The 24,870-nt window shown below is 52.2% G+C and overlaps 1 protein-coding gene across 5 annotated transcripts in view; it reads right to left on the reverse strand.

Annotated features, from left to right (window-relative positions):
* The window catches only part of ITGB4 (integrin subunit beta 4), a 55,639-nt gene extending 31,187 nt beyond the window's left edge, over nt 1-24,452 (reverse strand). For 3 of the 5 annotated variants that reach the window (XM_044982368.1, XM_044982365.1, XM_044982369.1), the window contains exons 1-10: nt 23,932-24,452; nt 12,043-12,137; nt 11,511-11,593; nt 10,086-10,187; nt 8,602-8,806; nt 7,995-8,091; nt 6,163-6,334; nt 5,165-5,428; nt 3,321-3,410; nt 3,001-3,123 (exon numbers count right to left, since the gene is read on the reverse strand). In XM_044982368.1, coding sequence (XP_044838303.1) covers nt 3,001-3,123; nt 3,321-3,410; nt 5,165-5,428; nt 6,163-6,334; nt 7,995-8,091; nt 8,602-8,806; nt 10,086-10,187; nt 11,511-11,593; nt 12,043-12,137; nt 23,932-23,936 — 1,236 coding nt within the window. In that variant the 5' untranslated portion in view covers nt 23,937-24,452. Of the gene's footprint in view, nt 1-3,000; nt 3,124-3,320; nt 3,411-5,164; nt 5,429-6,162; nt 6,335-7,994; nt 8,092-8,601; nt 8,807-10,085; nt 10,188-11,510; nt 11,594-12,042; nt 12,138-23,828; nt 23,851-23,931 lie in introns of those variants that run through there. The other 2 variants (XM_044982366.1, XM_044982367.1) reach the window with 2 other exon arrangements.
* Between the last annotated feature and the right edge of the window lie 418 nt (nt 24,453-24,870).

A 24,870-nucleotide genomic window follows, 5' to 3' on the forward strand; every position in this document is an offset into this window, starting at 1 on the left:
TTTAGGACACTGGTTAGGAGGTGGCCAAATTTCTCCTGATCCCCTGTTATCTGGCCTACGGCCCAGACTGAAAAACAAGTCCAGTCTTTGACAGGGTTGGTTAATTATTACCACCAATTCGTGCACATTTCAGTGACATTGTGTCCGCAGCCACAGACTTGTGCAAAAGCCAAAACCAAACAAAACAGGGTGGGGACCAAAGCTCGTCAGGAAGGTTTTGATGAGGTAAAGAAAATCCTGTCAGAAAAGCCTGTTCTGCCCAGTCCAAATTTGACAAAATGTTTGAACTGTGCACTGATGCATCGGACACTGGTTTGGGAGCAGTGGTGACACAAACGGGGGAAAGGAACAAAAAGCTTCCTGTCGCTTTCTGAAGTAAAAAACTGACACCCACTGAATAGAACGATTGTGTCATGGAAAAAGAATGTTATACCATTGTATGGGACAGGGCTGCCCGGGGAGGGTAAGTGGGGCAATTTGCCCCAGGCCCCACAGGGGCCCCCCCCCATGAGAATTTTTCGGGGCCCCTGGAGCAGGGTCCTTCACTTGCACCGGGGGCCCCAGAAAACTCTTGTGGGGCCCGGGCCCCTGGAGCTTCTTCCGCTCCGGGTCTTTGGCAGCAAATTCGGCGGCGGGGAAGACCCCAGGCCCCCTGAATCCTCTGGGCGGCCCTGGTATGGGATGTCAAACCGGTAAGGCCCAGTCTATTAACAGAAGGTTTAGGACCCTGAGAGATCGATATCCACTGGTGTGGCTGCCCAGGGCCGCCCAGAGGATTCAGGGGGCCTTGGGCAAAGCAATTTCAGGGGCCCCTTCCATAAAAAAGAGTTGCAATACTATAGAATACTATATTCTCGTGGGGGCTCCTGCAGGGCCCGGGGGAAATTGCCCCACTTGCCCCGCCCTCCCCCACGGGCGGCCCTGTGGCTGCATCGAACCCAAGGTACTAATTCCAAACATGTTCCAAGAACGTGGCATGGAAACTGCAGATTAAGGGAAGAGAAAATATTATGGCAGATGCCCTGTTCAAGCAAGAGGGTTATGACCCGACACCTGCAGATCAGCCAGTGGCTGACCCTACTGTAAGGGAAGAGGTGTGACCTTACGAGCCACTCAGTGCCAACTGGCAACGGGTTCACTATTGTGCAACAGCAACTCCTAACAGGCCTGACAAACTCCCAACCATTAGCACACCGCTTTCATGGTCTTTATCCATAAATGATGTCACATGAGGTCTCTAATAAAGGCTTATGTCATAGTAGGGTGGCCAGGTGTCCGGTTTTCGACCTTAAAGTCCAATTGGAAATGGGACCTGATGGTGTCTGGTCAGATCTACTGACCGGACACCCAAAGTCTGGTTACTGCATGTGGGAGAGGCGCTGAGTCATCACCCACGCCAGGGCTGCCTCCCACCTGCATCAGGCGGCTGCGGCTCCCAGTCCCGGCTCTGCAGGCAAGTCCCTCCTGACCCTTACAGGGAGTGGGGGAGAGAAGGGGAAAGAGGAGCGAATGGGAGTGGGGGCTCAGGGGAAGGGGCAGAGCAGGAGCGGGTCCTCGGGGGAAGGGGCAGGGCAGGGGCAGGTCCTTGCGGGGGAAAGGGCGGGGAAGGAGAGGTTCCGCCACTCCTGCTCGAGTGTCCAGTTTTTAAATATTACTAAGTTGGCAACCCTATGTCATAGTGAGCCTCATAATTGTTGTGATGTGTACGTACAGATGATATTTTAAAAGTTATATACGTCTGTACTGTCCCATGGATATATGTTCATAAAGTCTGAATCAAGGCAGGGTTGACAAACAAGTTGCTGCCAGACACAGGATGTATATCGACTCGTCTGCCTTGGTTGAGGTGTAAATTAAGCATTGTAAGCAAACACAATGGAAGAGCCCAGTTGCAGACAAAGTCAACACACCAGGAGGGGTCATCCCAACTCTGGGGACAAACAATGAATTTGCGGGAGGAGGAGGGATATAAGGAGAAGGCAAAAGGACGCTTCTTTAACCTTCACTGAGGAAGCAAAAGGACAGCGCTTTTCGCATTCATGAAAGGGGGATCCCGGCCAGTTGGTTGGAGATGCTGGAAGATTGCTTTGGGCGAGATCAGCTTCTTCAGACAGAACCTTACTCTGTTATGTTTAGACTCTAGGACAGGGGTGGCCAAGCTGAGCCTGAGAAGGAGCCAGAATTTACCAATATACGTTGCCAAAGAGCCACAGTAATGAGTCAGCAGCCCGCCCCACCCCGCTCGCTCCCAGGACCTCTCACCTACCTGCAGCTCTCTCCATGCCTCCGCCTCCTGATCAGCTGTGTCGTGGCATGCAGGAGGCTGGGGGGGGGGGGAGCGAGGGCACAGCAGGCTATGGGGAGGAGGCGGGAAGGGGTGGAGTGGGGGCAGGGCCTGTGGCAGAGCCAGGGGTTGAGCAGTGAGCACCCCCCCAGATATTGGAAAGTTGGTGCCTGTAGCTCCAGCCCCGGAGCCGGTGCCTATACAAGGAGCCGGATATGGATCCAGGAAGTGCACTCTACTTTGTTTTACACTTAACCATCCTGTTTCCATTATCCTCACTCACCGTCTCTTCAATCTTAATCTTTAATAATAAACTTCAGATGGTTTTCACTATAAATATCTCTCAGTGCTCTGATGTCCTATAGGAGCTGGTCTTGTGTTGAACCAGTCAAACTGTGTGTAGTGTTCTCTTGGGGACAGCAAACCTGGCCATTTCTGTGAGCGTTCAGTGTCAGGGGCTGGACGTAACAGGAGAACGCTTCAAAAGGGACTTGGAGTGGGGTGCATTTACTGGTAACCAGCAAGGCAAAGTTCGGCTGGCATAGCCCAGAAAGACCATTTGGGTGGCTGACAGCTGGTGGTGTCAGAGAGCTGACACCCAGTGCAGCACAAGCAAGTCTCTCTCACGCTGGAGGTAGGGAGGTAACAAGGTGGCTCACAACCCTGGGCACCCTAAGAACCGTTACAGACGGATAGAAGCTCAGTGTAGGACTTACCACTTCCCCGCGAGTGACATGGAACGAGCCAGACTCTATCTTTTTATATTTCAAGGAGGTAACTTCTGTCTTCATGGACTTAGGGATTGAGTCAACCCGGATGTCCATCTTGGAACGGATACGCTGGGATGGAAGAACAAAAGATAGATCCCAACAGCACTTATCTTCAGCGCATAACCCAACCACGCCACCCCTTCTCGCCTGCCCAGGGGGTTGCAAAGGGCCCCACTACTCTTTCCCTGGCAAAATGCTCCCCCTACCCAGCTGCCCAGTGGCTTGATTCTGTGAGCTAGACTGACACCCCAGAGGTCATCTCTTACCTCGAAAGCCACGCGAATCAGCTCCACGATATTGGAGGAGTCTTCCTGCAGCACCCCGATTTCTGAGAGGGGGAAATACTTGTGCAGCTTCTGCAAAACAAAAGGAAGAGGAAGCTAAGTCCTCCTTAGGAGGTAATTTAAGGCTCCAGGTTCAGAAACACTGAGCGCCTGCAGCTCCCATTGATGCTTATCATGTCTGAAGACAAGAACCTTCGCTCCTTGAGCTGCAACGCCCCGTTCAGAGTGGGTAGCGGTGCCACATCGTACGGCCTGTTTGCTCCATCGCAGCAGAGGGGAGAGATACTCGAGGGGAAGGGGAAATGCCAGAGTTTGCCAACTAAGGAAAGTTCAGTTTTGGGAGAACCCAAATGGAATATTTCGGCTTGCCAGCTGCCTGTCTGAAAGCAGGAAGTGAAACGGACAGGAGCCTTCCAACCGAGAAGCTGCCATTTTCCTGATGGAAAGTGGAATTGTTTTGGCAAAACAGAAATTTTTCCCCCACAGAAAATTTCAAAAATTTTGAGAAAAGGGCATTTTCCATTGGAAAATCATTCCGACCGAGAATTCCTGGCCAGCTGACCCCTGGGGTCATGACCAGCACCCCCTTTGCTACATCACAGCCAAACTACTAACAGAGGTTGGTCCAATAGAAGGTATTACCTCACCCACAGGCTGATAGATGGGTCCCCTGACAGAGATTTGATTCCATTCAGCATCCATACAGTTTTCCTCCTAAGCAGTCCCTTGCTCTCCCTCTGAGGTATTTATCTGGCCCCATGAGTAGGGTGACCAGGTGTCCGGTTTTCGACTGGAACACCTGGTTGAAAAGGGATCCTGGTGGCTCCAGTCAGCACTGCTGACAGGGCCGTTGACTGTCTGGTTCGCGGCACTGCACAGCAGGGCTGGCAGGCTCCCTGCTAGCCTGCGCACCACGCAGCTCCCAGGAAGCAGCTAGCATGTCCCCCTTCCGGCTCCTACACATAGGGGCAGCCAGGGGGCTCCGCACACTGCCTCCACCCAAGCACTGCCCCCGCAGCTCTCATTGGCCAGGAACCATAGCCAATGGGAGCTGTGGGAGCAACGCCTGCGGATCAGGCATCACGCAGAACCACCTGGCCACGCATCCACTTAGGAGCAGGAGGTGAGTCATGCCGCTGTTTCTGGGAGCTGCTTCAGGTAAGTGCCACCCAGAGCCTGTACCCTGACCCCCTCCCATGCCCCATCCCCCTGCCCCAGCCCCGATCCCCCTCCCGCCCTCCGAACCCCTCGATCCCAGCCCGGAGCACCCTCCTGCACCCCAAACCCTCATTCCCAGCCCCACCACTCCCAACCAGAACTCTCACTCCCTCCCCCGCACCCCAATCCCCTCCCCCAGCCCTGATCCCCCTCCAGCCCTCCAAACCCCTCAGCCCCAGCCCTTATCCCCCTCCTGCACCCAAAATATCTCATCCCCAGCCTCACATCAGAGCCTGCATCCCCAGCCAGAGCCCCCACCACATCCCAACCCACTGCCTCACTGGAGCCCCCTTCCGCACTCTGAACTCCTCATTTCTGGCCCCACCCTGGAGCCCACACCACTACCCAGAGCCCTCACCCCCTCCCACACCCCAGTGCCTGGAGCCAGCCCAGTGAAAATGAGCGAGTGAGTGGGGAGAGTGAGCAACAGAGGGAGAGGGGATGGATGGAGGGAGTGAGGGCGGGGCCTGGGAGAAGGAGAGTGGCATGGGTGGGATCTCAGAGGAGGGGCGGTTTTGTGCGAGTAGAAAGTTGGCAACCCTACCCATGACCATTGCCTGAACTCCCTGCACCTCCCACCCAGCCGTCTGCCCGCCCAGCCCTTTCACCTCGTAGTAGCTGTAGGAGTGGTTGGTGACGGCAAAGATTGGGATGATGTTGTGCTGGCCCAGCAGGCGCACCAGGGTGGGCACGGAGGGGTAATCCTGCCGGGTATCGTAGGTGTAGGTGCCCACTCGGTTCAGGTGACACTGCTCATCATTCCTCGGCAGGATCCCTGACAGGACGTTGGTGCCGTCAGCTTCATAGTGGAAGGCGGACTCGGTGGAGAACACCAGCAGGTGAGTGCTGTCAGTCCGCCAGCCAATTTTCTCCTAGGGCCAGAGGGAAGGAGGGTGAGGGGCATTTCATTCACTTGCCCAAACACAATGCACAGGGCCAGTCTCAAGCAAGCGCGCTAGCGGTGGCAGGCAAGGCTTTTCAGAACCGACTCCTCACTGAAAGTCAATGGGTCTCTGGGAACCTGACTCTGTTCATAAGCCCCGCCTTTGCCGCTAGTGCACACGTCCAGCTGCCACGCAGCCCAGGGAATTCAAAAACGGCAGAGAAGAAAGGATTAACTCCCTTCCCTGCTCCCCCAGGGCACATCTCCCACTGAGCCTCTGGGGCGGTTCAGGTAGGTCCAGCCGCAGTGGAGAAGCAGGCTGTTACTGGATATATCTGGCAGGGCGCTAGCCTACTGATAAGGGAAATATCCGTTTCCCCAGCCAGAACACCTGCTGCCACGACATGCTGGCCTCTGGGGAGCAGATCCACACAACCCTAGGAACAAGGGAACTGCTCAGAGGGTGAGGGGACCCAAGGGGAGCACCGCAGACTGGAGGCACCTTCTCAGTGGGGTTTACTCCAGGAAGACGAGACAAGCCGTCCCAGCAACAGCAGCAGGTGCAGCGGACTGGCCATCCTGGGAGAGCAGTAGCTCCCACCAGGTATGGCCCTGAGTTCTGGGCTCAGGTTAGCCACATTGCTAGTCACCCATCCCACCTGCTGTCTCTCTCCCAAACAACACACAAACCATCCAAAGGAGCCAGCCCCCCTCCATGCTCACCTTGCAAACAGCCGTCTGCAGGATGGCATCAAAGCCCCCCTCCGGGGCGTCCAGGTTGCCGGAGATGCGCTCTTTCATCAGCTCCTGGCTGAAATGATTGATGTTGCTGGTCAGGCGGATGACGTTCTTGAAGGAGAAGGGTGAGTCAGCGTCCCTCCAGGGCTCTCGCAGCCTGATGGAGAAAAGGGGAGACAAGGGCTTTCAAATAGGGCTTGGCTACTGGAGTCATCAAGAGATTACCACATATGGTGCCGTAAACGTGTCTGGCACAGAGCAAGGTACTGCCCCTGCAACCCACGGCAAGGCATGGGACAAGAGGGTGTGCAAGGAAGGGCCCTGCATGAGGATCACTGGTGAGAGGATAGAGGAGATCCCTGGAGGAATTGGTGCAGAAAGAAGGATTAGAAGCAGGAGAGACAGGTGGTCCCAGAACGAAGAGCCCCTTTTCCAGGTGGCGGGGCAGCACAAAGGCATGAAGCTGAGAGGTCCAAAAAGTGACATGAGGAGCAGTGAGGTGAGATGACTGGGAGGAGCACAGGCAGAGAGAGCAGAGACATGAGTGGGAGCAAGATCACGTAGGACTCTGAAGGCACCCAGTCGACTAGTCTCCTGAGGGTGGTAATACTTCGGTCTAATTCTGGTTCTTGGCTTGGCATGGAAGTGGGTGGATGGTGTTTAGTGATGTACAGAAGGCCACACTAGATGATCTTGTCTCTTCTGGCCTTAAACTCTATGAGAGAATGTGCGGCTTGAATTTGTTGTTGTAGGAAAAGGGAAGCCCAGGATTGGACCCAAGGAGTGGGGCCGATGTGGGCTTGTGGCAGGACAGGCAACAAATGGCATTAGCTGTGGTGTTTGGGAGACAGCAGCATGGAGGGCAGGAAAGGAGAGGTTTACATTTATCAAAGGGTATGGCTACACTGGCGATTTGCAGCGCTGGAAAGCCTCTACCAGCGCTGCAATTAGTAAGTGGCCACACCTGCAGGGCACTTCCAGCGCTGCAATTCCCTGGCTGCAGCGCTGGCCGTATACCTCACTCGGCATGGGGAATAAGGATTCCAGCGCTGGTGCTGCAGCGCTGGTCATCAAGTGTGGCCACACACCAGCGCTGTGATTGGCCTCCAAGGTATAAGGTGTATCCCAGAATGCTTTTATAAATTACTCTCTTTGTTTTGTTATGCAGCCTCTCTTTGTTTTGTTGTGAACGATCAGAGCTCCGTTGCCGCTTATCTAAAAAACAAACAGAGCTCCTGTTTGCTGTGATCATCTGTACCTGGCTGTAAACAATCAGATGAGAGGCAGACAGGGAGAGTGAATGAAACAGGGGGGAGTTGTGTTTGCTGCAGCTGTTTGCAATTAAGAGTTAAGACTAAGGGGTTGGAAACATGTTCTGATTTTTCAAGTCAGGAAGCTAAACACACAGTGTTGGCTCCAAAAATCCCCTCTCTCTCTCCCCCCGCTCCCTGTCACACTAGACCCCACCCCACCCCCCTCTTTTGAAAAGCACGTTGCGGCCACTTGAATGCTGGGATAGCTGCCCATAATGCATCACTCCCAACAGCGCTGCTAATGCTGCAAATGTGGCCACACACCAGCGCTGGTAGCTGTGAGTGTGGCCACACACCAGCGCTGCTCCTACACAGCTGGATGACCAGCGCTGCAAACTACCAGCGCTGCAAACCGTAAGTGTAGCCATACCCAAAGAGAAGGAACTGGGACAGGGGTTTGAGCAGTGGAGACTGTGGAGCGAGGGAGCCAATGAGGAGACAGACTAGCATTCCCTGACCAATCTCATCGAAGCCCGTCCATTGGGGCCTCTCAGCTTCACTTACTTCTCAGGTCTCATGTCTGTTTGTGGCGCCGAGACTTTGTCCACGAACTTGCCAAATCCGATGGTGTAATTGGAAGTCAGGTCTTGCAGGAATTCCGCTGGCAGGGAGGGAGGGAGAGAGAGCAGTGAGCTGGGATGCACTGGCAGGGTTGCAGCGGGGACCACAGCCCTTTTCCCATCACCTTCACATGGAGCTGTTCTGAATGCCACACCTCAGGGTAAGGCTCCTCACTAGTGCAAGGGCTTATGGGATGAGGGGAACAGAGCATCTGGGTCATTGGGCACCACACAGAACACACCAGCTCTCTAGGACACTGGTTTTCAGCTTTGCTTAGTACAAGACTAGAAAAGGGGACTCATGATGGGCCCTGTAGTGCAGCGAGGGCCAGAAGGAACACTTTGGGTAGGGAGAGGGATCCCAGGCCAGAAAGAGCCAGGTGCGTCACTAAGCAGCGAAGGCCAACGACAAACACCTGGTGGCCAGATGCACACACCCCTTTGCCAGTTGTGTTACTCTTCCCTGTCCTGGGTAGAGATTCTCTGCCCATGCTGTCAGTAGGGGGACCTGGCTTCCCTTCCTCCCCTAGCATGCCTTGCTCCAGCCTCACCTAGCTTCTGGCCCATCTTTTTGAGGTTGTTCAAGTCGTCAGACATGGAGTAGGAGAAGTCCATAAGGATGTAGAGATCCACAGGGCTCTCGAGGGGCTGGAAGACGTCCATGTTGAAGCTGGCCTCCTCACCAGCTCTCAGCCGCATGAACATCCGCTGTGGGGACACCTGGGTTTTCTTCAGAGACAGGTCGATGCTAAAATTCTGCCAGAGGAGGGAGCAGAAAAGGGTTAGTGGAGCAGCAGAGGAGATTCACCCTGGTGCTTGCGATGGGAAGCAGGGGTAATAGCTGGTGTCTGGTGAACAAGGGGTTAACTTTCATTCTCCTTCCCCTTGCACATGCTCAGGGGAAGGGCTGCTGGGGACACATGGCGGGACTGATGCCAGTGGGAAACTCCTGCACCCAGGTGAGTCTGGGTTAACCCCCAGCTGGAGATGTCTGTTTATTTTTGTGCTAACTGAGGTGGATTGCTTCTTATCCATGCAATTTCCAAGGACAGGCCCTCGCTGACTGTGCCCGGACGTGTCTAACCTACCTGAGGACTGGGAGCTTTGAGAATAGTTTATTCTGCTGCCCTGTCAGCAGGAAGGATTGTCCTTCCATTGCCCACCCCACTCCAGCTGCACCAGCGTTGGCAAGGGGAAGCCCCAGAGAGGCCATGTTGATTGGGCAGGGTGAGAGGACCATGCTAGGGCGCCAGCAGCTGGTCTACATTAGGGCTGGAGGAGCTACACTGTCCGAGAGCAACAGAAGGGAGAAGTTGCCCCAAATTCTCGAAGCCGACGAGGTCTTGGTGCCCTTTGTGGTGGGGTGGGTGTGGCCGTTACCCCTTTCCACAAGGAACTGTGCTGTGATCCCAAACTCATTTCAGGTAGGCTGCCAAACAGCATCAGGGCTTCCAATCAATAGCTGTCAACTGGAGCCGGGCCACACGGGTCAAATGTTGACATCGTTGTTTCCAATAGGGCGGAAAACGATCAAGGACATTTTCCCAACATTTCCCTGCCCCTCCCCCATGTCCTGACCCACTCAGCTGTCAACCTTGGCTAAATTCCGACCAGCGCCCTAGAGGTGAAAGGCTGTGTTATCCCATTACCCACGGCCAGAGTTAGCCCGTCGTGCATTTCTAACAGCGCTTGACACGCGCGGCTCTTTTTGTTCATGCATCCGTTTCACCAGCAGGGCTTTGAGAATGGGGTGTGTTAATCAGCTAGCCAAGGGCGTATCCTGTTTTTGAGTGGGCCTTCTGTAAACAATAGCTGCTGGTATTTACATTCGCCTAGCCGTGTGGAATTGCAAAGAAGTATTTAGGAATCTGGAGGGGGTTCTCTCAGCAGATTATAACAACTAGAAGGTGCGGTTCGGGACACGCTGATGCCCCTTGAAGAGCTGCCCGAAGGCAATCAAGCGAAAGGCTCATCAAGGAAATGAGGAGCAGAACATTGGTGGATTATCTCCAGGGTTCAGGTGTTCTTTGCTCACCTGCTGCACCAGCATCTCTCCACTCACGTACACAATGCTGGCCCCGCTGCAGCCATAGCTCACCAGGTTGTCTTTCAGGTCACATCGGGATTCTTTGAAGGTCTGTGACCACAGGAGAGGAAAAACCACAGAGTTAGGAAATAAACAGAGCCCCGTGCGGATAGGAAGCATTTGGAGGGTCAGGAGGCTGGCCCCTCCTCTGCTACGCTGGGAGCGGGCAGGAGTGGAAAAGGCTCGCCTGGGCAGGTGTTTCAGCTTCATGAGAGACTGCCCCTTGGACACCTCTCCAGCGCAGGCCCCAGCTCCCCTCCCGTTTGTGAAGACCAGGGTGTTCAGCCCGTCAGCCCTCTCCCCCTACAAACACTGACCCCTCTCCCCCTGGAGAGCATAAAACTGATACTGAAACGTCATCTTAGATAGAAAAGAGGGAGTCCCCCACCTGTTCTTTCTTCCACCTCTCCCACACTGGGTCTATGCTAGCGGTCTCTGTGCTTCACCCACCTGTGTTTTACATCCCATTTCCTCTCTGCTCCCTCTTCCCCTCTACTGAGCCAAGGATCAGGCTTATCTGAAGCTGAAATTACAACAAAGCCCTTTTACAAATTCCTCACCGGTCCTCATTCCTGCATTCTTGGTTCACTTGAGTCCCTCCTCTCTCTGCCCCCACCTTCCTTTCTCTCCCACACACACAGCCAGCACCTCTCCTGTGGTTTACCCTGTGGGCCCTCCACCCCTCACCTTGCTGAGGCCGGGGCCCTGCTATCTGCCAAGGCAGATCTGCAAGACGTGCTTTTTCTCTCTTGCCACTGGGCTATCCAGCTCACGTCTGGGCAGATCTGCGCCATGGTAACTTGTGCCATTGGACTGGAGAGCCGGGGGACCAGAAGGCAGTGGGGCCATTGTTTTGTCTGGTCACGGCCCAACCCCTCGTCTCACAGGACCCAAATGCCCATCCCTCGCTCTCACTCCAGAGTTGGGGGTTGGTGTCTATCCCTGAGCAGCCAGAGATCCCTGCTCTGCGCCCACCACAAAACTGACCCCTGCCCTGGATTATGCTGCCGCCAGGCTCGTTTCCCTTTGGACCCATTTCTTGAGGAAGCAGAATCTAAATGAGCCTCTTATACAGCTTCCCTAGCAGGGAGGCTCTCCGGCAGTCTGAGCAGAGGGCTGCACTGAGGAGGTGGCAGGTCAAAAGAGACAGGGGCCTGAGCCCAAAACCTTGGAATACCCCCGAACTGTCTGAGTGGCAGCCAGGCGCCATGTTGCCAAAGCCAGAATCCAGCCTATTAGAAGGAGAGGGCTCAATCGTGAAGCTGGATCTCAACACAGGTTCCCTCTCTTGAGTGCTGATGGGGGGCCTCTCTCTAGTGAAAGGCCATGTGATCACACTGTGGGTGACAAGGTCCTGGGAGGGGAGGCGCTCACCTTGTCCGTGCAGTAGGAGCAGTCCTTGCTCACTCGGATACACTCTGTGCAGCTTCTTGCTCTGGAGGCCACGCAGCGATTAACTAGGAGGCAAGATCGAACGCATCAAGAGCGGAAGAAGCCAGCCTGACCTTGGAAAACGAGAAGGGGCGAGCCACGAACAGAGGCTGCTCCTAGCCAATAGGAGTTTTATCGCAGACTTAGTGGGAGCTGGCTCAAAACCAGAGACAGTGTGTATGTCAGACAGAGCCAATGGAAGCGAGCTATGGAGCAAGTGCACGCAAAAGAACTAGGAGAACTATTGTCTTGGATAGCGCCAGGGCCTAGGCGACAGGACACCTGGGTGCTACCCACAAGCTCTGCCACACATTCAGCATTTCAGGAGTGATTGGAATAGGAGCAGATACAAGGCGGCTCGCTTAGCAGGCCAGGAGAAGGCAGCTGGAGAGGCCTGTGCCCCAGACCTCCCAGGGCCAAGGACTTCAGCAGTGTAACCGAACAGGAGAGAGAGACACAGAAAAGCTGAACTTACTTCTGTTTTTTTGGCACAGGCATACGTCACAGACCATGACCAACAGGAGCAGCCCGGCGCACGTCCTTTGGAGCAGCACGTCCATCCTCTTCCTCCTGGAAACGCACCAGCCAACGTTACAACCTCCCCTGGGGTGTGTGTGGAGTTTTATACTGGGGATAAGTAACCCATGCAATGCATCCAACACACAAGCAATCACAGCCGAGCAGCTGTGGGGCTGCAGAGGACTCTACCTCCAGACAGGTTTGCAGCATGGGGTGATTGGCAGAGCCCCCACAAGGAGGAACACCCCCACCACCACCACCACCCAGACAGATGTGTGTGCGTGTGTGTATATGTGTGTGTGGGGGGGGGATTTTATACTGGAATTAACCCATGGGATACTGGAGGACAGGAGAACGAAGCAGGGTCTTTAGTTTCCCAAACAGGTGTTTCACCTTTAAAGTGGCCAGTGATCTGTGCAAATGGGTTGAATATCCCCAGGCATCCGTGTCTAGTGCCCCCATGCTGGCAGCAGCCACTGCCCTGTTCAGCACAGATTTTATTGGGTCACCTGTCCCCGGCAGGTTCGCTCAGATCCAGGATCACGCCGTGCTCTGGGACTGGAGCCCAGAAGGGGCCCTAGAATGCTGCCTGGCAGCAATGAGGTCTGGTTAGCGGTCTCTGAAGAGGAAAATGCCCAGCCCTGTAATACCAGGGGGTGCGGCAGGTCTGGTGTGAGGTACATCAGCAGAGCGGCAGGACAAACAGCTGTGGGCTTGGGATCAAAAGTGCCCTGGCAGAGCTGCATGGGGAAGCTTGCCGGGCTCTGGCAGAGCTATTCTCAGTCTCTGCTCAGGAGCAGACTCAAGCAATCTCCCTTCCCCTCTCTTAGCTGCCCACTCCTCCCTTCACAGAGATCTTCCTTTCTCAGGAGTCGCTGGGTCGGTGTTTTAAAGGCTCCAGTAACTGCTGGTTCTTCTGCACCCTTCTCAGCAGAGCTACAAACACTTACAGTTCTCTGCCTTCCAGCCCCAACTAAGGAGGAGAAGCCACTAGCGCTGTCTCCACCATCCCTCCGTCGCCTGTGGACCAACAATAGGGTAGGCCATGGCTAATCAGAGCCCAGTGCCAGTCAGCCTGCATGACTCACAGCCAGAGCAAATACCTCCTTTTCCTGCGGTCAGGGCCCAGTGGTCTAATGAGAGCTGGCGAAGGAAAAACAAGGTACCAAATTCCTCCTTTTGGCTATTTTCTATTGTACTAAGAATTTCCAGAATGGCACCAACCACCTTGGCAAGGGCCAGACTTCCACAGTGAACCCTGATGTTTGCCCCCATGACAGGCTATTGAACCGGTTTGCATCCTTGAGAGCCAGTGAAGCGCAACTTTCACCCTCTGTCTGTTCCAAAGCTGCAGCCTCACTGAAGTCAAACTAGTTGCAAAACACGGACTTGTTAAATCCTGTTTCCTGTGGCCATGCATGAACTTGCAATATTTTATTCAGCCACTAGATGTCTCTGGCTATTGCATAATGCTCCAGATGGGGTGTGGCGCCCCCAGAGAAGCAAAGGAGACAAAACTAGAGCTTTGCAGAAGATCATTTTATTTTAGGAGTTTGTGGTTGCAGTTGTTTTCTATGACAGACACCTCCTCTGCCAGGGAGGACTCTGATTCCCTGTGTTACTTGTAGGCAGTAAAATTAAAAAAGTCAAGGCCGAAGTCTAGTGTAAGGTACTAAAGCACCTCAAGCTAGAGGATGCAGGCACTGTGCAAGGTTGACTCACTGCACCCTTCATTAGAGCGCCCGGATAACATGACAAGATGGACGTGGTTCATACCTTGCTGCTGTGGCTTAAGCGTTCAGTCCCACTGGCTTCTCCTCAAGCCACTCATCATGCTGGCTGTAGTTTAATGTGAATTTAGAGCTGGTGGAAGATGCTAGGCTGACAGCTGTGGAGATCAATGTCCTCTGGCTACTCACAGCTGTGGCCTCCTGCCCTGACTCCCTGACAGTGCATTTCCCCCTGACCTGCAGGCATCCACCTCTAAGAAGTCCGAGGATATTTCAACCTCTGCCCCCATTCAGACTTTGGTGCTTCTGCTGTCACTGCCAGCAAAGCTCCAGTTAATGCCAGGTGCACTGTGGGCAGGTGCCCATTGGGCACTGCACTGAGACGACCATCTCATTTGGCACCAGATGGTAACAGTTTCCAATTACTACTGAACGGGAATCGTTCTGAACTGGGGAAAGTCTCCCTTTCCCATGAGCTGCCTCCTGCCCTCCTGAGTCCCAGTCCTGATGATATGATCGTAACGAGAGGCAGGGAAACACCATAGAAAGGCTATAAAAATGCCTTGAAACACAAGTCACAATTGAGACCCAAAGGATGGGCTCTCTTCCCAAGCCAGCAGGAGAAAGCACAGAGGTAAACCTCTCTGCACTGCCACTGCCAGCACTCAGCAAAACCCACTCCACCATGCGTCCAGAGAGCCCATGGCCGTTGTGAAGACCCTGCACGTGATGCCCGCTATGTCACACCGGCACCAGCGTTGGCATACCAAGCTCACAGATATATATATAGCGCTCCAGAGGAGGGTGGGTACTTTGATTGTTTAGAGGAAAGAACCATTAGGGGAGAGTTTGAGTCACCATGTGCTATTCAACCTTGGGCGCACAGTCTGCCATCAAATCATGGTGAGCGGTTAGATAAAAGACAATAAAATCCAGCCCCATTTTAACAGCGATGTTGCCATGCAACAGACCAGGGAACGTGGACACTAATTCCCGGCATGGCTTGTGCGTGTCGGTAAGAACCCTGGTCGACAGTGCGCTCTTCAGGGCAGGGACTGGTCTCTTACTAGGTTTTTGTATTGCACCTAGTGCAATGGGTCTCTGTCTCCAGGCACGACGGTCATACACGTAATGAGGCGTGCTGGAGCCCCCACTTTTCCCGCTAGCGCTTCTCGCCTAGCTACCCTAGATGTTGCTGAGTGGGTCCAGTGCTCAGCCCTGTCCAGAGCACCACACGGTCAGATCAACATGGGGACGCCCTGGGGCAGGGCCGGATCTAGGCACCAGCAAGCCAAGCACGTGCTTGGCATGGCACAATTTCAGGGGCAGCATTCCAGACACCTTTCAGTTGTGCTCACGGAAGGTTTTTTTTTTTTTTTTTTTTTTTGCTTGTGGCGGCAAAAAACCTGGAGCCGGCCCTGCCCTGGAGGAAACAACCCAAACACACCCCAGGCCTGCCAAGAAGGATCTCAGCTGCTCAACAACAGGTCAGACCATTTCAGAACCCCAACGAAATCACAGCCAGTGCACGGAGAGGGAAAGCAGGAATTAAAGGCAGGAGATGACTGTGTCTTAACAACCCTGGAGTGTTTTGAATTCTCCTTTTGTCTCACATTTCCTCTTAGCCAGTGAAAACGGCTCCAAACCCCTGCGAGGAAGTGAACATTTTTCAGTGGGAAAGTTTTGTTAGCGTTTATTCTCCCTGCACTCACTAGCAGACGCGTGGTCTGTTACGCTCTTGGTTTCTCCCTTTTCTAAAGGTGCAGCTTAGGAAAGTAGCAGCTCTGGCTAGTTCTAGCGCAGGGGACGCAAGAGGGTGCAGCAGGTAGGGCACCAGGCTGGGAGCCCAGAGACCTGGGATCTTAATCCTGACTCTGCCATTAACTCATGTTGCAATTTTAGGCACATCACTTCAAGAAGGGCTGTGTAGCTAGAGTACTGGACTGGGACTCAGGAGACCTGGGTTCTATTCCCAGATTTGCTATTAGCCTGCTGGGTGACCTGGAGCAAGTCACTTTGCCTCTGTGTCCCAGTTTCCTCACTTGTAAAAGGGGAATAATGACACTGACCTCCTTCGTGAAGTGCTTTGAGAGCTACTGATGAAAAGCATTAGATAAGAGATGGGTATCAATTATCTCTATGCTTCAATTTCTCCATCTGCAAAATGGGAATATGAATGCCCATACACAAGTTGTATTACTGTAGCAGTAGAAATTCCCAACTGCAATCAGGGCTTGTTTGTCCTAGGTGGTGCACATACACACTATAAGACATAGTCCCTGCCCTGAAGAGGTTACAGCTTGGATAGACAAAGGGTATGAGAAAGAAGCAGCCACCCTCTGCAAATCCTTTTAAAAGTATGTGGGTGCCTCACCTGAGCCACCTTAAAGTCTTGGCCAGAGTCTGCTCCTTGTACCTTTACTGAACCAATATGGCTGTACCAGCTGGCGGGATGGGTTAGGCGTAACCTGACCAGATGCTGCATCTGGGTTCCAGGACAGTTTTAATGGAAGAAAGGTCCATGTGTGCAGCCCTGGCTGGAAAGAGGAGCTCCTCCTCCCAACAAATGTGAAGTGCATCATGAATAGGGGCACAGACCAATGACGTATTAATACGTGCGCAAGAGCCAGAGGTGCTTGAAGATTGATGTCCTAGGAAGGCATCATATCTCGATAAGTACCCTAAGAATTGCTAGACTGGATCAAACCTGAAGTTCATCTAGTCCAGTATCCAGTCTCTGACAGTGGCCAGCATTCAATGCTTCAGAGGAAGGTGCAAGAAACCTTGCATTAGGCAGATGTGGGATAATCTGTCCCTCAGGTTAGGTTTCATGCTAATCCTGAATAGAGATTTGTTTAAACCCTGGTGCATAAGGTTTAATATCCCTTGCAGGATTTATTAGCATTAACTCCAGATATTCTTATCCCTATAAATGTCCAGCCCCTCTTTGAATAGTGCCAATTTTTTGGCTTCAAGAACATCCTGTGACAACAAATTCCACACTTAGTTTGTGTGTTGTGTGAAAAAGCATTTTGTTTTTATTGGTTTGGAATTTGTCACTTTAAAATTTCATTGAATGCCACTTGTTCCTATGATACAAGACTGGGAGAACTAAACTCCTGAACTACGGTCTCTAAACCGTTCATTATTTCATACACTGTCATCATGTCTCCTCTTCTCCATCTTTTTTCTAAAGTAACAATCCCAGGCTTTTCAATTTCTAGTCAGAGGAGAGTTTTTCCAAGCCCTGGATCATTCCTATCACCCTTTTCTGAACTGCCTCCAGTTCTGCCATATCCTTTTTGAGACGGGGGGGGATGAGTACTGTACATATTTCAGATCCTTCTACACACTAACAATGTGTTTGCCTTCTAGGACTGCAGCTGTACATTGAGGGAGATCTTCACTGAGATGTCTATACCTTCTCACCTATTCCGCCCAGGTCCCTTTCTTTGGTTGACAGTTAATTTAGAACTCTAAGGTGTTGGAGTAGTTTAAATGTTTCCCTTCAAGGTGCATTACTTTGCATTTAACAGTTAACTTCATTTGCCAGCACTTTGTCCATTCTCCTAGCTGGGGGAGGTCCCTCCTGTGAAGTTCCTGCCAGTTTTCTCTGGCCATGACTAACAAAGCTAGCTTTGTGACACCTGCAGAGTTTTCCATCTCACTGCTCACCCTCCTTTCCAAATAATTAATAAATGGATTAAACATTAGACCTCGTAGGGAACCTTGATGAACATGAACCATTTAATCCTACTCTTTGTTTCCAGTCTCTTAGCAGTAGGTATAGTAGCCGGATCTCTGCTGCCTGTAGCCGATGCACTAATGCAATCCTCTAAATCAAAAAGCAGAATCTACCAAAGTGAAGAATAGAAGTGTAAATTCCTAAAGACACAATTACAGTTTATCTGACCAGGGTCATGACCCCAGAAACCCTGATGCTTTCCTCCTCTACCTTCCCCCCATCCCACATTGCCACTGGGTCTGCTTTAGAAAGGGACCACCAATGTAACAGAACACGGAAGCCACATGGTGATGAGCAAGGTTATAGATGTCTGTGTATCTGTCTGTCCATCTGTCAGCAGACAGCACCCTTAGGCAGTGAGCGCTAGAAGAAAATGGGTCATCAGGAGTGTGAAATTCTGACCCTACTGAAGGCCGTGGGAAAAGCTCCCAGCGGTTTCTATGCGACCAGGATTTTGATCCAACTGGGTTTCGGATATAAAACTCCAAGTGCAAGGCATTTTCTCTGGTAAGTTTGGCAGTGGGTTCCTGATTATCCGAGCGGCCTGAGCCAGGGCAAAGACATTTGACTCATCGGGAAGCACCGGAGTAAAGAGAGACAATGGAGAAGAGGCTTGGAGAGCCAGGATTCTGCTGCAATTTGTCACTTTTCCAAGCTTCCCCTTGGCCAGGAGCTTTGGGCAGAGCCCAGGTGCGAGGCAGAGTCTTAAACCCAGGCACCTTGCTGCCTGCACAGCTTCTGGAGTTGAACAGCTGGGGCCCGACGATATAGCCAGGGAGGCCAAGATTCCCATCCAGCTGAGCTTAGCCCAGCCAGGCAGAGGCACGTGGTAGGCTCACTCAGGACAGATACAACTACACAGGTGCCAGGTTCTCAGCTGCGGTAACATTCAGGGGTCACACCAAGGGCCGGCCACTGAGAGGAGGACTCCACCTGCTTGGGCCGCTCTGCCATACTAAACTGGCAGAGGCGACATCTGTTTCTAGACGGAGATGGAACCTGATGGGAGCAAAGGAACATGGGAAGAGGAAAAACCGAATGGCAAAGATCAAGAATTCGTAGTCCGCACAGAGGCAGCCCCACGCACTGGGGGGAACCTTTGGCGCCAGGAGAGAAGGGTCCAGCTGTTGGAAGCGTGTTCTGGTGTGAGCTGAGCACTTCTCCCAGCCGGGCTAGAACTGCAGCGCGCTTGGGACACAGCAGCCTTTTGTTGTGCTCCACACCCAGGAGATAGGAAAGGACTCAGTGTGCTCAGGTTTCCCCCCAGGCCCTGTCTCTGTCTATGAGGGCCCAGTTAGGCTGCTAGACAATAGGAATTTCCTCAGCCGCTCCTCCCAAGTAACCAGCTCCCCCTCCCCTTCCCGAAGCACTGGGGGCGGGGGGGGGGGAATCACACAGCCTCACGGCAGCCCACCCCTCACCCCCAGCAGCGTCTCCTCCAGCATCTCAGCCCCCGCTGCCAATGAGGGGCCGCTTGCCAGAATACTGCCCCCTATTTCTGAGGTTTGACAGGCACTAGTAAGAAATATCCCTCTTCCTAACCCCACGCCCTCCCGGATCACTGTCTCAGCCAGGAGCTGGAGGCAACAGGCAGTTTGGGTGCAAAGCGCGTGGCTCTTTTGCACTGCTACGGATGCACTAAAGTGTGATCGTTGCGGCACGAGTGGTGAGATCTGCATTGGGCTAGCTGCTCCACAGACACGCGGGGAGAGACAGGCCCTGCCCCGAAGGGCTGACAAACAGACGAGACAGAGGAAGGAAACACCAGCCCCATCTTATGAGATGCAGACGTGTCCTGGGTCACACAGGGAGCCTGTGGCAGAGCCAGGAACTGAGCCCAGATCTCATACATGCCCAAGCCTGGTGCCTCCAGCACCCGACCACCCTTCCCTCTCTGAATAGCGAACGTCAATGCTGCCTCCTGCTCAGCCTGTCCAAATCGGAGCGAATCTCCCTGCTCCCCTAGGTGAATCTCCCCCAATTTCACAGAGTTTTCCCGGATGATCTGACCCTTTAAAGCGATGTGCTCAACTGCCCTTTGAAGTGCTTTATGGCGGATGTTCAAAGCACTCCTGCTGGGACGCCCCGACATCCATATGTGCAAATTGAGTCATTCCCCCCGCACTTATGTGCACAGTAAATCCTTAATTGGAAAGGGCCCGTCCCAGGAAAGTTTGGTTCTTTTGCACAGCCCCACAGCCTCTCCTGCCCCTGGGGCAAGCCGACATCTCATCGTTATCACGACCACAGCATCAGAACCGCCCGCTCCTAGTCCAGTACTTAGTGCATTATTCTACCCAGCCTCACAGAGCTGCCCCTCCCAGGCAGCAGCTGGCAAGGAGTTCGGACAGCACTACTCCTGCAGCCATAAATGCAACTAGGTGCTTATAAACCCCTAGACCATCCCCAGGCAGCTGGGGAGGTGAGAGAAATCCTCTCTTCACAAGGAAAAGGGCGGCGCGGGTCACTGACAGCAGAATCTGACCCCTCAGTCTGAATATCCCAGAACACTCCACAGTAGCTTTAATTTTTCCCTCTTGAAATGCCTCACTCCTGTAGAATGGTTTGGCAGCAGGGTCCGAACTGAATTTCCTGTCCAAGCCTCAAGTGGGAGCGGCAGGCTCCTTGCACGCCTATAATCCCTTACACAATCACAGCCACCTGGATTTAAATACTCTGTGAACATGCCCGATAGAGATTCTACTAAGGTTGCCAACCCCCCAGGATTGTCCTGGTGTCCCCAGGAGTTAAAGATTAATCTTTAATTAAAGATTATCGAAACCTGCAGGAATATGTCCAACTAAAATTGGCAAATCTAGATTCTACCCAGGCACAAGTCTGCAAAGCTCTTTGGTAATGCAAATGAAATCTATTCATTACTTCCCAATCTACCTATCACAGTGAAAAACAGAATTGTCAGGCACACAGATGAACTTAATATGTTGAGGAGTCGTCAACAAGGCTTTTGTAAAGGGAAGTTAAGCCTCACCGATCTTAGCATTCTGAAAATGTTAGCAAGCACATGGACAAGGGTGAATCAGGTGATATAGTGTACTTGCCTCTTAAGCAAATAAGCTGTCATGGAATAAGAGGGAAGGTCCTCTCATGGATCAGTAACTGATTAAAAGACAGGAAACAGAGGGTAGGAGTAAATGGTCAGTTTTCACTGTGGAGAGAAGTAAACAGCGGGCCCCCTGGAGGATCTGTACTGGGACCAGTGCTGTTCAACATATTCATAAATGATCTGGAAGGGGATAACCATCGAGGTGGCAAAGTCTGCGTACAATACAAAATTACTCAAGATAGTTAAGTCCAAAGTTGACTGCCAAGAGTTACAGAGGGATCTTGCAAAACTGGGTCACTGGGCAAGAAAATGGCAGATGAAATTCAATGTTGATAAGTGCAAAGTAATGCACATTGGAAAATATAACATCAACTATACATACAAAATGAAGGGGTCTAAAGTAGCTGTTACCACTCAGGAAAGATCTTGGAGTCATTGTGGATAGTCCTTTGAAAACTTCTGCTCAGTGTGCAGCAGCAGTCAAAAAAAGCAAACAGAATGTTAGAAACAATTAGGACAATATCATAATGCACTATATAAATCCATGGTACTCCCACACCTTGAATACTATGTACAGTTCTGGTTGCCCCATCCCCAAAAAGATATATTAGAATTGGAAAAAGTACAGAGAAGGGCAACACAAAGGATCAGTGGTATGGAACAGCTTCCAGATGAGAAGAGATTAAAGAGCCTGGGACTATTCAGTTTAGAAAAGTGCGGGATATGATAGAGGTCTAAAAAATCATGAATGGTGTGGATGAAAGGGGGAAGTGTTAGTTACCACTTCACATAACACAAACACTAGAGGTTATCCAATTAAATTAATAGGCAGCAGGTTTCAAACAAACATAAGGAAGTATTTCTTCACACAATGCACAGTCCACCTGTGGAACTCATTGCCAGAGGATGTTGTGAAAAATCAAAATTATAACTGGGGTCAAAAAAGAATTAGATAAGTTCATGGAGGATAGGTCCATCAATGGCTATTAGCCAAGATGGTCAGGGACACAACTCCATGCTCCAGGTATCCCTAAACCTCTGACTGCCAGAAGCTGGGACTGGACAACAGGGGACAGATCACTCAGTAATTGCTCTGCTCTGTTCATTCCCTCTGAAGTATCCAGCACTGGCCACTGCTGGAAGACAGGATACTGGGCTAGATTCACCATGGCCATACTGGATCAGACTGCTCTTGTGTTCACACACACACACGTGCACAAGCAATGGGGCCAATCAGAGACACCATTTCAAAGCAAATGCCCTTTCCAACGGCACATGGCTCCAGGTATAACCCCCTAAAAGGAGTTCGTGTTTGACCACGCAACGAGATGCAGCACATCACACTTGCAATTTGTCCTGTGTTTGTACAGTGCTTAACCCAATGTGTCCTAGTCCATGATTGGGGCTCCCAGGCATTGCCACAATACATACTAATAATGAAGGCAGCCTAGCCACGTTAGCACTGGGGACACCTGCCAACCCTTGGGTCTGCTCCTCTGCAGACCGTGGAGCAGAAGCAAGCTGCTCTTTGGCTGGAAGCGTAGCTGCCTCAGTTCAGGCTTAGCCCTTCCCTGAACAGTAGGGCTGCAGGACGATGGAGCAATGTGACTGTGGACTCATCAGCCCCCACCCCCACCCCGCGCAGCTACATGCGGAAAGTCCCTGCAAGGCAGAGGAGCCAGAACTCTGTTACTAACCCCCAAAATTGGCAAGTTAGGAGAGAGATCCCCCAAAATACCCCTCCGGTGTGTGAACCACAAACTTTTGCCGTCTATAGTAATGTGATTCCGGCCCCCGCTGCAGGAACTCCCAAGATCCAGGCCCCATCGTGCTAGGCACTGTACAAATATGCTGCACAAGACTGCCCTTGCCTCCATCTTACAGTCTAGTGCAAAACATAGGGGTGGGCCACCAAATATCCAGTAGGTGGGAACAACTTTTAATCCCGGCTGAGCTGGGCAGGATTCATACTGCTCAGTGAAATGCTCCATAGCTCATTAGCAATGCCCTGGGGTATCCTGTTCCCTCCAGTGCTAATGTTACACCATGGGGAATGCCCCTGTCCAGCTGCGCCAGTGCGTACTGACTGCCCACTGGAAAACCCCATTCACTCTTGTGTCCCGCTCCTCCCAGTCGCCTCCCCACAAAGGGGCCCAAACCGCTAGGAGACGATTTTGCTGAGGTGAGCATCTGGAGTAGTGCCCTGCAAATCTTGCCTGTGCTGACACCAGGATTCAGAATTCTGATATAGCCTCATGTCCACACAGGGTGACCAGACGTCCCGATTTTACAGGGACAGTCCCCATATTTGGGACTTTTTCTTACATAGGCGCCTATTATCTCCCACCCTCTGTCCCGATTTTTCACACTTGCTATCTGGTCACCCTATGTCCACAAATCCCCACGCTTTTCCCTGCTCCCCTTCCCACACAGCCCCTTATCCTCCAACTGCCGGACACATGGCCCCCTCCTGTCCTCTAACCCTCCACTGCCCTTTTATCTCCCCCCCAACACACTTTATTCCCCTTATCCTGTCCCCAACACATGCATGCTGACTCCCTTCTCCCCTGCCCCTCACCGCCCCTCCCCATCCCTTTATTCCTTCTCTTGTGCACACTCTGCGCCAGATGTGCCAGCAAGAAAAAGCAGAGCGCTATCTGCAGTTCAGAAGAGACCAAACTCCCTGATCCTGAACCCGGATTTCATAGTGGGCCCTTTTCTAACTGGCTCAACCCCAAACTTTGGGCACAGATCCAAAATGGCCCCTGTGTTTATAATGGGCTAAACCCAACCTGCAGCTCTGAACACCGTGGGCCATTTTAGCTGCAAGTTCCCTATGCCCTTCTCTCCTGGCACAGTTCATCTTTCCCTGGCTAGAAAGCGGTGGAAAGAAGAGAGCAAACCTTAGAAACCTGGGACAACTTTTGCTAATCCACACTCAGACATCACTGCTGACGTGTGCTCGCACGCGCGTGGGTGTATGCTCGCTCGCACGTGCGTGGGTGTAGAGAACACAGCATTTTACATATTTTAACAAGGTAGCCCCCTTCCCCCCAAACAACTGCACAACTCTGCAAAACAAACCTGTCTGATCAACCAGTGCCCTTTCCAAGCAGCACAAAGGAATGAAAGTACAGAGTTTAAAAAAAACCCAAAAGAGAGACATACAATCAGCAATCCACCTCAGCCTGTCCTGTGCCTACCTGTGAGAGAAGCCCTGTGCTTCATTTAACTGCTCCCCTTTGCTAGCAAAAAAATTAAAGCAAGCGCCACACTAGAGAACACAGATACATTCATTCCACAAACCTCATTAGTGCTGCGTCTGATTCAAAGTCCAAATCCTCTGCAACAATCCAAATAGCAGTCACCCACACAGCAAGCCAAGAAATTCTTCTGAAGGCAAACGGGGAATTTCACTGCCACCAGCAGACTTCCACACTTAGCCTGTTTATTTTATTCTTTTGGTCCCCTCTCTCTCTTTTCCATTCAGTTGCCAAGTTTAAATCCACAGGGCGGGCAGGCAGCTCATGAACTTGACATACCTTTGCTGGGATCTGTCCCCTCGGATCAAATATTGACTCCTTTTCCTCCTCTTTCTCTTAGGAGTTACTCCCTCTGCCTGTCTGTCTCTCTCCCCAGCGGTGTAAGGGGAGGAGAGAGGATGAGGTGAGGATAGCTGTAGTGGGATCCTTTTTCCAGAAAGGGACAGTTTTATTGCAGCTCAGGTAGAGGGGGAGGGAGGCACCGGTGACTCAGTCTGGCATTCCTCCAATTTATGCACACCTGTATGGGCAAGAACAGCGAGGGAAGCTAGGCACTCTCTCCCTCCTCCCCGTCCACGCGAACACCCACCCACAGGAAAAGGGCTGGGAGCTCAGACACAGCCCAGCCCAGTTACACTTCACCAACAAAGATTTACAGAAGGGATTGTTTGGAGAGGGAGGGGGGCTTGTGTCTCAGCCTTTGCTTTAGAAACCCGCTGAGCACAAAGCCAAGCGCTTATTTCAGTGCTGAGTGTGCCATCCAGGGCTTACAGCTTTGCAGCACCCAGGGACTGCCTCTAGATTGTTTTGAATTCCCCACCCTCCGCTCTGCAGTCCCTTCTGTCTGGTAGGATCTTTTCCTCCAGACTTCCTATGCTGGACAAGCTGAGATAATATTGTATTGCAGAATTCAGGTGACCAGACAGTAAGTGTGAAAAATTGGGACCGGGGTGAGAGGTAATAGGAGCCTAGATAAGAAAAA

Source organism: Mauremys mutica, chromosome 12, assembly GCF_020497125.1.
Source record: "Mauremys mutica isolate MM-2020 ecotype Southern chromosome 12, ASM2049712v1, whole genome shotgun sequence".
NCBI lineage: Eukaryota > Metazoa > Chordata > Testudines > Geoemydidae > Mauremys > Mauremys mutica.